The sequence below is a fragment of the Oncorhynchus masou genome, chromosome 18 (assembly GCF_036934945.1).
Source record: "Oncorhynchus masou masou isolate Uvic2021 chromosome 18, UVic_Omas_1.1, whole genome shotgun sequence".
Taxonomy (NCBI): Eukaryota; Metazoa; Chordata; class Actinopteri; order Salmoniformes; family Salmonidae; genus Oncorhynchus; species Oncorhynchus masou.
The window spans coordinates 3,732,880-3,745,734 of NC_088229.1; the positions used below are offsets into that span (position 1 = coordinate 3,732,880).

Sequence of the window (12,855 nt, forward strand, 5' to 3'; positions counted from 1 at the left end):
ACGACTCGCTAAATGCCAAAGTGGTCTGATGTGCTACACGACTGTTTTGTTAGCACAGACTGGAATATCTTCCGGAGTTTCATCCCATTGAGGAATATACCACACCAGCCACCGGCTACATCAACAATGTTGTCCCCACATTGACCATACATACATATCCAAACCAGAGGCCATGGATTACAGGTAGTGAAGGAAGTTGTTTGTTTATTTATATAAAATAAAATATTGGTCGAACAAAAGTCAGTTCTTAATTACAGACAATTTGGTTGAACATTTTTCAACATGTATTTTTCCATATACAACCCACCTTATGTGTTTTAATAAAATCAACTATATGCATTGATCTTGTCTGATGCTTTATGCGGTTTGATTAAATAAGACCCAAATGACTCGAGTGAGCCCAAGATCTAGATATCCAGAGAAAGAGAAAATAAATGCAATCTGACCCTCCTCTTCCTGCTGGCTTTCACAGATTCTGCCATTACTCTCCAGAAGTTGCCTGTAATGGGCTATATAAAGAGCTGGCAACCTTTCTGATGTTTAATGCCAATTTCTTACAATTACAACCAATCTGTTTGTCAGCTATGGTTTTCATAATGCACATTTTTGTGGAACAGTTTCATTTAATTTATAATAATATATAATAATGTCTCATCTTAAACTCATTGTCACGTGGTTTTAGCAAAAAATTCTATCTAAATGGAAATGATACATTTTAGGTTTGTAACTTCTATTGCCAACTATGTAAAAATCGCCTACATAAAGCCAACAAAAATAAACATTGTAGCCTGCAGGTGGAAAATACACTGATCAAAGTAAATATCCTATAAATCACATTGGCTACGCATGGCCTGTCTGCAACGAACTTGAAACGGTTCAACTGTTTATCCTGGGTCCGGCCTGATGCACCTAAATATAAACAGTACCAGCACCTATTTCAGTCCAAGTCGAGCACCGATAAGAAGTAATCAGGTTGGCCTATTTAAAAAAAAAAAATGTTTTCCACTAGATCAGTGCGTGACATTTTTCCCTTTTCACGTCGCCAAGTGGTTATTGAAAGGGAGAGAGCTGGGAAGATTTTTTACAAATATATTAAGGAATAGTCGTTCTCAATGGATGTAAACACACTTTGTTACCTTGCTGTTTTGAGGTGAAGAAAATATGACTTTGAGAAGCTCCACAGATATTTTTTTTATTTTTTTTTTACCTTTATTTAACGAGGCAAGTCAGTTAAGAACTAATTCTTATTTTCAATGACGGCCTGGGAACAACGGGTTAACTGCCTGTTCAGGGACAGAACGACAGATTTGTACCTTGTCAGCTCGGGGGTTTGAACTTGCAACCTTTCAATTACTAGTCCAAAACTCTAACCACTAGGCTACCCTGCCGCCCCAGATCATTAGTTGTGATGCGTTAAACCAATCATGAATACTATCAGAGCCACAAATGCAGCATTATTATGCAGGAAGCCTATAGGCCTACTTCTGAGCGTAATCGGCGTCCTCAATCAACATTGACAGGAGCACTCCAAACAAAATGACAATGACTAAATTACATTTTAAAAAACCTCGGAAATGAAATGAGACACAACTTGTTTCTCACGCGTGTTGCGTAATGTTGTGCTCTCTGCAAACAACGGTAAAATGTAATAATCATATATTGAAATGACAAACAAACATCGTAGATTAGAAATGATAGGAGTTCATGCTAAATATACTACTGGTGATATATGTAGAGTGGCTGTTCCACTGATGTCAGAAGGTGAATTCACCAATTTGTAAGTCGCTCTGGATAAGAGCGTCTGCTAAATGACTTAAATGTAAATGTAAATGTAGTGGGGAATTCATGCCACAGTGGAGTTATGAAACAATGAATGTGCACAAATTGGCAGGAGAGCGGAGAGCACATTCTTATAGAGAGTGCGTTACGCATCTGGGCGCTGCATGTTCACTTCCACGCACTGGCCATGCAGCTATTACGGTGATACTGCAGAAGTCACAATACACAGCAGTGTAGAGCTGTTGTCAAGGGAGTGAGTTTGTTTATACAGAATGTATCACCCCCCCCCCCCCATCAAAGCCAATCAAAGCTATACAGAGGGAGGCGCATGACGATGGGGTAATGAGCTTCATTTGACCTCTCTCTGCATGCCTCCGATGGTGCCTCTGTAGCGTCACACCCTCCATTTTAATTATTATTTCTTTTTAAATTATTTTTTATTTCACCTTTATTTAACCAGGTAGGCTAGTTGAGAACAAGTTCTCATTTACAACTGCGACCTGGACAAGACAAAGCATAGCAGTGTGAACAGACAACAACAGAGTTACACATGGAGTAAACAATTAACAAGTCAATAACACAGTAGAAAAAAGTCTATATACAATGTGTCCACTAATCTGGATGCTTTTGAAACATCTCGCTATGCCCTCCGATGAACCATCAAACAGTCAATACCGGACGAAGATTGAATTCTACTACATCGGCTCTAACGCTCATTGGATGTGACTGGGTTTGCAAACTATTACAGATTACGAAGGGAAACCCAGCTGCGAGTGTTCCAGACGAACTGAATGCCTTCTATGCTTTCTTTGAAGCAACAACGCTGAACCATGCATGAGACCACTTGCTCTTCCAGACGACTGTGATCACGCTCTCCATAGCCGATGTGAGTAAGACCTTTAAACAGGTCAACATTCACAAGGCCGCAGGGCAAGACGGATTACCCAGACTTACCCGGACTCTTACTCTGAGCATGCGCTGACCAACTGGCAAGTGTCTTCATGGACATTTTCAAACTCTCCCTGACCGAGTCTGTAATACATGTTTCAAGCAGACCACCATAGTCCCTGTGCCCAAGAACGCCAAGGTAACCTGTCTAAATGACTACCGACCCGTAGCACTCATGTCTGGAACCATGAAGGGCTTTGAAAGGCTGGTCATAGTTCACATGAACACCATCATCCCAGAAACCCTAGACCCACTACAATTCGCATACCGCCCCAACAGATCCACAGATGAGGAAATCTCTATTTCACTCCACGCTGCCCTTTCCCACGTTGGCCAAAAGGAATAGCTACGCGAGGATGCTTTTCGTTGACTACAGCTCAGCGTTTAACACCGTAGTGCTCTCCGAGCACATCACTAAACCAAGGACCTTCCCTTTGCAACTAGATCCTGGACTTCCTGACGGGCCACCCCCAAGTTGTAAGGGTAGGCAACAACACATCGGCCTCACTGATCCTCAACACGGGGGCCCCTCAGGGGTGCGTGCTTAGTCCCCTCCCTGTGCTCCCTGTTCACCCATGACTGCGTGTCTACGCACGACTCCAGCACCATTAAGTGCCGACGGCACCTTAACAGGTTCTACCCCCGAACCATAAGACTGCAAAACAGTTAATGAAATGGCTACCCAGACAATTTGCCTTGAACCCCCCCCCCCCCCCCCCTTTTATTTTATTTAAACTGCTGCTACTTGCTGTTCGTTATCAATGCATAGTCACTTTACCCCTATCATGTACATATTACCTCAATTAACCTGTACCCCCACACATCGACTTGGTACTGGTACCCCTTGTTATTTTGCTGCTTTTTCTTAATTTGGTTAGCTTATTTTGTTAATTTACATTTTTTTTTGTGTGTAATTTTCTTACTTTAAAAAATAATTCTGCATTGTTGGTAAAGGGATTGTAAGTAAGCATTATCACGGTGAGGTTGTGCTCCTCCTGTTGTATTCTGCACATGTGACAAATAAAATGTGATTTAAATATAAGGCACAGATTAAGACTTTTTCCCTCCTCCACCCCAGATACCTGAACGATTTGTACACGTTGGAGCTGCGTGCCGGCTCCAGTGTGGTGGGCTGGGACATCCCCATCACCTACGGGGTGTTGCCCCCGCCCAGAGAGAGCCACACTGCCGTCGTCTACACAGAGAAGACCTCTAGCAAGTCCCGTCTGGTCATCTATGGGGGTATGAGTGGCTGTCGACTGGGGGATTTGTGGACACTAGATATAGGTGAGTGATTGGTCAAATTCCTGCCGAGTTTTGTTTTGTTTTGTTGGGGAGATCAAATCAAGTTCATTTTTCCTATGCACAGGATACACGTGGTGTACACGCATTATTAATTAATTAAACTTGCAGGTTGCATTCTGGGTCTTTTCCTGTATCAAAGGGGAGCTTCGGTGGCAGAGGGTGTGGCAATGGGCACACACAGCTGGTTTTTAGAGAACCTTTTTTAGATGCCCCCATCTTGTCGGTGTCGAGAACGTTTTGAATATTCAAGCTAATTTCCTGCCATTATTCATATTTCTCCATTGAGCTGAGAGATTGTTTCTGTTTTAAATGTGATTTACTGCCATTTTTTAAACATTTTAATGTAATTTTTTTTACAGTGCCTTCAGAAATTATTCATAGCCCTTGACTTATTCCACATTTTGTTGTGTTAACTTCTGAATTCAAAATGAGTTGACATTTTTCTCACCCATACATACAGAATACCCCATAATGACATCACAATACCCCATAATGACATCACAACACCCCATAATGACATCACAATACCCCATAATGACATCACAATACCCCATAATTACAAAGTGAAAACATGTTTTTAGACATGTTTGCTAATAATAATAATAATAATAATAATAATTAAAAATATATATATATAGAAAATGAAATACATCAATGTACATAAAGTATTGAGTAATGGGTGTGAATACGCGTAGATGCACCTTTTGGCGGCGATTACAGCTTTAATTGTCTTGTCTGCATCTGGATTTGGGGAAATTGTTCCAGATTGATGAAGTGCTCTGGGGACTGTTCTGGAAGGTTCTCCCATCTCAGCCAAAGAACTCTGTAGTTCAGGCAGTGGTCATTTTGGTAGTGATGTGATTAAATGGACATTTTTATTTTATTTTATTGGTTTTCTGTTACAACGTGAAGAAAAATAGAAATTCCACAGCAATTAACAAAGTAGAATAATAGTCCTATTACGCATGTGTGACCACTAGGGCGATAAAAGTATATCTACTGAAACCCTCTGCAGACATGGAACTCAGTTATACTGGTTATACTTTACCAAGGCACACCTGTTAATTGAAATGCATTCCAGGTGACTACGTCATGAAACTGGTTGAGAGAATGCCAAGAGTGTGCAAAGCTGTCATCAAGGCAAAGGGAGGCTACTTTGAAGAATCTGAAATCTAAAATATATTTTTGATTTGTTTAACACTTTTTTTGATTACTACATGATTCCATATGTGTTATTTCATAGTTTTGATATCTTCACTATTATTCTACAATGTAGAAAATTGTAGTTATCGATGAGCTTGCCCTCAGAAGCAAATTGCCCTTATTCTTCAGTGTTTGTTGGGTGCAACCAATTGATGTTTTCAGTTGTCATTATAGGTTAAGGGGTGAGATTGAGATTTGGACTTCTCATTGGCTACTCCAGAACAGTCCAGCGTTTTAAATGATTATTTTTAACCATTCCAGGGTGCTTTTTATGTGTGTTTTTGGGGTTTGTTGTCCAACTGGAAGACCCACAACCTTCAACAGACAGTTTTTGGACACTGGGTTGAACATTGCACTCCAAAACACCTTGATTTTTTTTTTTAAACTATATTTTTTCCCCACCTTTTATTTAACCAGGTAGGTCAGTTTGAGATCAAGTTCTCATTTACAACTGCGACCTGGCCAAGATAAAGCATAGCAGTGCGACACAAACAACAACACAGAGTTACACATGGAACGACGAATATGTAGGGAGGGCCAGCCGTCTAGAGCATACAGGTCGCAGTGGTGGGTGGTATAAGGTGCTTTAGTAACAAAATGGATGGCACTGTGATAGACTGCATCCAGTTTGCTGAGTAGAGTATTGGAAGCTATTTTGTAGATGACATTGCCGAAGTCGAGGATCGGTAGGGTAGTCAGTTTTACGAGGGTATGTTTGGCGGCGTGAGTGAAGGAGGCTTTGTTGCGGAATAGGAAGTCGTTCTTATAATTATAATTATAATTTGTGATTGGAGATGTTTTAATATGAGTCTGGAAGGAGAGTTCACAGTCTAACCAGACACCTAGGTATTTGTAGATGTCCACATATTCTAAGTTAGAGCCGTCCAGAGCAGTGATGCTGGACAGGCGGGCAGCGAACGGTTGAAAAGCATGTATTTGGTTTTACTAGCGTTTTAAGAGCAGTTGGAGGCCACGGAAGGAGAGTTGTATGGCATTGATAATCTGATTTCATGATGTCTTGCACACATTAAAGGCCCATAGCCCCACAGTAATATTCAACTGATTTGAACTTCTCAATAAACCCGCCTAAATCCCTGGGGGGAAACATTCTGTGGACCAATTGAAACAAAATTAGAGCTCTTTGGCAATACATGTCAGCGCTGTGTTCACTGACGATCAGATGAAGCAATCCATGGAAAGAGCATGGGGGGGGGGGGGGTTCGGTGAAGCTGTGGGGTTGCATTTATACTTCGGGGGGGGGGCTTTGAACAAGGCATCGTAAAATCAGCAGATTATCAGGTGTTTTTGCAGTCCAATTCTCTTCCCAGTTTACAAAAACTGGGTCTCCATTCAAGGTTGTGGGTCTTCCAGCAGGACAACGACACCAAACACACACACACACAAAAAAAAGCACACAGGAATGGTTAAGAAGAGATGCTGGACTGTTCCGGAATGACCAGCAAGAAGTCCAGCTTTGAATCCCATCCAAAATTTATGGTGAGATCTGGAAGGCACCTTTCGAAAGATTGAAGAATGCGATCAGTTTGCTGCTGAATAGTGAGACAAATTGCCAGTAGAAAGGTGAGCAGCTCTTGGGGGTTTTAGGCCGGGTTTCTGTGTAAGCCTTTTGACATCTACTGATGTAAAAAAAGGGCTTTTATATAAAAAAAGATCGCATAAGTCCCAAGATGCATTTGTCTGCAGTTATCTTCGCCAAAGGCTGTGCAACCATGTACTAGCTCTGGGGTGCCAATAATTTTGTCCGTGCCAAAAAAAAAAAAAATCCAATGTGTGATGATCAAAATTGGTCAAATTTCTATTTATTTTTATAAGAAATCAGTTCTTATACGAAAAGTGCAAGAGAGACATGGAAAGAACAAAGTTATTGGCACCCCAGAGCTAGTTCATGGTTGCACAGCCTTTGACCAAGTTAACTGCAGACAAATGCTTCTTGGGGCTTACGCAAACATTTAAAAGAAAATAAATGATTAAGCCCTTTTTGCATCAGCAGATGTATGTGGGGTGGACTGTATGTGCTCGACTGTACGTGCCAGTTCAGTCTGGCTGCAACCTCTCTCTCTCCTTCTCACTGGCTTGCCTGTTCTTTATTTTTGTTTTCAGGTCTGTTGCGTGTAGAATATCTCATAGCCTATTCATTGATGATAGGCCCTGCTTTACTGACGTTGCGAGACATTTCAAGCCAAGAAATTGCGAGACAGACGGGCCTAGCGCGCGGTCCTGACTCCGTCTGCATGGTGGCCGACCGGCCTATACTGTGTTCTCTGAAGTACGGCTACTAATTAGTCTCCTCCATTACAAAAAAACCCACAAACATTTAATCTTAGCAGTTGGCAGACTCGACACTAAAATGGCAGTCGATATGCAAGGAGTTGACGAAATCAATTATTTCGGAGTCGTCTCTTCCGCTAAGAAAGACCATTGTCCGTAAGTTGGAACAATGGCAGAGACGGGCAAGTGACAGTCCTGTATGGCAATAATTTGAGGAAGGAAATGCTATCTTTGCGAGGCAGAGTCAATGTAAGGGTGGTGCTGGTGCAATTCTAAAGGGACGCGCCATGAAACCCAAAACGGTTCCCGGTAGCAGCACAGCCGCAATGTGAATTCATCATGGATTTTAAATGTATTTTCGTTTTTTATTTTATTTTTTATTTTTTTAATATCGTTTTAACAGAACCAATTAAAAAAAAAATATATATAAAAAAATATATTTTTCCCCCTCCCTCTATTTGTCACATCTCTACTACTTAGTAGCGCGGCCGTTTTAACGCAGGAAGTTGATAAGTCCTTGTCTTTCCTGTGCAGACACCCTGACATGGAATAAACCGTCGATCAACGGGACAGCTCCTCTTCCCCGCAGTCTCCACTCTGCCACCACCATCACCAACAAGTGAGTTAACACAATTGTGTTAACTTGAGCAACACATTTGTCTTTTCAGGGAGAGGGACTTTTATTTTTTTATTTTTCTGTCGGCAAGTAACTGGATGTGTGTACATTTTTACTTCTGAGCTGGTCTGGTGCATGGTTGGTCCATCAGGAGCTCACCTGTCTCCCTCCTCACCTGCCTGTCTCCCTCCTCACCTGCCTGTCTCCCTCCTCACCTGCCTGTCTCCCTCCTCACCTGCCTGTCTCCCTCCTCACCTGCCTGTCTCCCTCCTCACCTGCCTGTCTCCCTCCTCACCTGCCTGTCTCCCTCCTCACCTGCCTGTCTCCCTCCTCACCTGTCTGTTCTGTAACAGGATGTTCGTGTTCGGCGGCTGGGTTCCCCTGGTGATGGATGACGTCAAAGTAGCGACACACGAGAAGGAGTGGAAGTGCACGAACACACTGGCCTGTCTCAACCTAGGTATGTCAGGCTGACCAACACACTGGCCTGTCTCAACCTAGGTATGTCAGGCTGACCAACACACTGGCCTGTCTCAACCTAGGTATGTCAGGCTGACCCACACACTGGCCTGTCTCAACCTAGGTATGTCAGGCTGACCAACACACTGGCCTGTCTCAACCTAGGTATGTCAGGCTGACCAACACACTGGCCTGTCTCAACCTAGGTATGTCAGGCTGACCAACACACTGGCCTGTCTCAACCTAGGTATGTCAGGCTGACCAACACACTGGCCTGTCTCAACCTAGGTATGTCAGGCTGACCAACACACTGGCCTGTCCCAACCTAGGTATGTCAGGCTGTCTAACCGACCAACCGTTCTCTTAAGGGCCGACCGGCTCTGTGTGTCGCTATCTGCGTAGTTTTACATTTGTGCCGTTGAATACTTTTGAAGCGGGTTGTATACAACACTGCGCTGTTCTGTGTTGAGCCCCTTAGCTAAAATTGCCTAAAAAATTACATTATTTTTGTGCTCAATTTTTAATAAAATGTTGACCGCAAAAAAATGTACAAATTTCTAGACAAAAAAAAACTAAACTAATGACAGACAGAAACCCGTCTCTGCTACAATTGACCTCTCAACTTAATAATGTGAAATGCTATCTTCTGCCCTCTGTCAAGTGTCTATGGACAATAACATTGTATTGGCCTTGGTATGTCTGATCATCAATCAACTGTTTGAAATGTTATCGATCATGGGGAAAGAGATTCTTATTTTGCTAGCTATTGGCTTAATTTGTTTCTCCATGGTTAGAAAATCATATAAAACCTTTTATTTAAATTTTAAACAAATTTATTTAAATTCGGCGTGTTGTAACCAGGCACATTTCTGTATAAAACAAAACAAAAAAAACAGTCAAAGCTGTGTAATGTAAAATGTTTTCCCGGGCACTAGGCTTGGCCAGTATCCAGCTTGTCATACCTTCATAAGACCTTGTACCTTACCAGGATATTATCTAATACCTGGAACTGAACAAGGGCCGCTGTTTTCAAACTCCATTCGCAATGCTAACAAGTACATGTAAAATCCCATAGAGAATGCTAATGAGCACATGTAGAATCCCATAGAGAATGCTAACGAGCGCATGTAAAATCCCATAGAGAATGCTAACGAGCGCATGTAAAATCCCATAGAGAATGCTAACGAGCGCATGTAAAATCCCATAGAGAATGCTAACGAGCACATTGCGTACATTTTTGTTCAGTTTCTAACCTAAACTATATAATGCTAGACCGCTGCACGCACAAAACATTAGCATTAGGAAGACTCTTTATCCAGGAGGGGATTCTCTGCTGTTACCAAGCCAATGCTTGAGTATGGAAGAAGCTAACCACTTAGCAAGATAGCTAACGTGCTGCTACATTGGCAAAATAAATGCCAAAGCATTTAGCACATTTTAGACAGTTAACTATAATAGTTATATGGTATCTAGCTGGCTGACATTTTAGTAGTGAATTGCACACGGTAACTAGATCACCTGGCTCATTATGTACAACAGTGAGTGACTCATAAGGCTCCAGCTTCTCGTTGCTTGTAAATAAACACACGACTAAGGAAGTACCACAAGCATTATCATAATGTGACAGGCGAAATTGAGAACGCAATGTTCTTTTTATCACCTCTAACGTATTGCACAAGTTGACTGCAGGTACAAATATTGTATCTTTTTTTTGGGGGGGGACTTCAATGAGGTGGTTAAGCAGGTATTGAAAACCATCCTGAGGCTTTGCCCACATCCCCCAGTATACGGCGTACCACCCACATCCCTCGGTAATCGGCGTACCGCCCAAACCCCCCGGTAATCGGCGTACCGCCCAAACCCCCCGGTAATCGGCGTACCGCCCAAACCCCCCGGTAATCGGCGTACCGCCCAAACCCCCCGGTAATCGGCGTACCGCCCAAACCCCCCGGTAATCGGCGTACCGCCCAAACCCCGGTGTCGGCGTACCGCCCAAACCCCCGGTAATCGGCGTACCGCCCAAACCCCGGTGTCGGCGTACCGCCCAAACCCCCGTGTAATCGGCGTACCGCCCAAACCCCCGTGTCGGCGTACCGCCCACATCCCCCGGTAATCGGCGTACCGCCCACATCCCCCGGTAATCGGCGTACCGCCCACATCCCCCGGTAATCGGCGTACCGCCCAAATCCTCCCGGTAATCGGCGTACCGCCCAAACCCCCCGGTAATCGGCGTACCGCCCACATCGCCCGGTAATCGGCGTACCGCCCAAACCCCCCGGTAATCGGCGTACCGCCCAAACCCCCTCGGTAATCTGCGTACCGCCCAAACCCCCGGTAATCTGCGTACCGCCCACATCCCCCGGTAATCGGCGTACCGCCCACATCCCCCGGTAATCGGCGTACCGCCCAAATCCTCCCGGTAATCGGCGTACCGCCCAAACCCCCCGGTAATCGGCGTACCGCCCACATCGCCCGGTAATCGGCGTACCGCCCAAACCCCCCGGTAATCGGCGTACCGCCCAAACCCCCTCGGTAATCTGCGTACCGCCCAAACCCCCGGTAATCTGCGTACCGCCCACATCCCCCGGTAATCGGCGTACCGCCCACATCCCCCGGTAATCGGCGTACCGCCCAAGCCTAACCGGGACATGATGACTCGATCCAAAAATCAAATGTTTAGTGACTTGACTACACCACTGATGTTTCTCTTCTGTCCGCTCCAAGACTCGATGGCGTGGGAGTCGGTGCTGATGGATTCTCTAGAAGATAACATCCCCAGGGCCAGGGCCGGTCACTGCTCCGTGGCCATCAACTCACGCCTCTACGTCTGGAGCGGACGGGACGGATACCGCAAGGCCTGGAACAACCAGGTGTGCTGTAAGGACCTCTGGTACCTGGAGACAGGTGAGTTCTTTAGTTCACTTAATTGGTCTGTAATGACACTTGTTCAGAAACATGCGTGTTGCTTATTTGTGTGTGTGTGTTAATTGAAAGTATCGATGATACATTTTGATGTAGGACACTTTATTTTATATATATATATTTTTTTTAAATAGAGTGAATCTCAACGTGATAATCTGTGAAGTACTTGTGTGTTGGGAATTTAACCGTACAAATAAGTTAGGTGGCGTACAGCGAATCCTTAAGTTATTCAGGTTGTTATTTTGATTTGTTGAACACAAACCGCTGCTCTGTTTTTATTCGTCTCCCCACAGAGAAGCCCCGCCCCCCGTCACGGGTCCAGCTGGTGAGAGCCAACACCAGTAGCCTGGAGGTGAGCTGGGGCGCGGTACCTACTGCAGACACCTACCTGTTACAGCTGCAGAAGTACGATATCCCCCCTCAGCCACTACCACGCCCGGTGTCAGCCCCGCGACGTCACTACCGGTCAACTCCCCCAAGAGCCCTGTCACAGCCCCTGCAGCGTCCGCCCAGGGCCTGCCTCTCCAGGGCATAACGCTGGTCCCCTCCCCCACGACCACAATGCCTGGGAGTCCACTGGCTGCTGCGAATGCACGCGGGCCAGGTACCGACTACTGAATAACTTTATTTCTGTAATATTTTAAAATGTTCTTTTTAAAAAAAAAAAATCATTGTTTGGCTTAACTTCTCAAAACTGTTTTGATTATATTTGTGTCCAAACATAATTATAATCATAAAACATAATCTTTCCAGATCAGCCTCTTAAACGTTGGTTTAAACATTGTTTTTGTTTTTCCCAGCTATCCTGAAGGTGTCTGCTCCCCATTCCACCACAGGCACCTCCATCGTCACGGTGAGGCAGGCCAACCAGGGCGGGAAATCTCCCGTAACGGTGACATCACTTCCTGCCGGGGTCCGCATGGTGGTGCCGGCCCAGGGTGCACAGGGAACGGTAAAGGAAATACTTATTGGTTCTTGTGTACCAAATGCTACTCTATTTCCTATAGAGTACACTACGTTTGACCGGGGCACATAGGGGAATTCACACTACAAACTTATCACCCTCGTGCACTTAAGGAAATCAAGGAGGTATTGGAATTAGTGGATATATGGAGGATTAAATAACCTGACCTACTGAGATATACATGGAGGTTTAATATCCTGACCTAGTGAGATATACATGGAGGTTTAATATCCTGACCTAGTGAGATATACATGGAGGTTTAATATCCTGACCTAGTGAGATATACATGGAGGAGGTTTAATATCCTGACCTAGTGAGATATACATGGAGGTTTAATATCCTGACCTAGTGAGATATACATGGAGGAGGT

The 12,855-nt window shown here is 44.2% G+C and overlaps 1 protein-coding gene across 1 annotated transcript in view; it reads left to right on the top strand.

The window, feature by feature from the left end:
- The window catches only part of hcfc1b (host cell factor C1b), a 55,626-nt gene that overhangs the window by 7,218 nt on the left and 35,553 nt on the right, over positions 1–12,855 (top strand). The window contains 7 exon segments of the mRNA XM_064922018.1: positions 3,806–4,014; positions 8,059–8,143; positions 8,494–8,600; positions 11,324–11,503; positions 11,815–11,937; positions 11,940–12,125; positions 12,322–12,473. Of these exon segments, the coding sequence (XP_064778090.1) occupies positions 3,806–4,014; positions 8,059–8,143; positions 8,494–8,600; positions 11,324–11,503; positions 11,815–11,937; positions 11,940–12,125; positions 12,322–12,473 (1,042 nt within the window).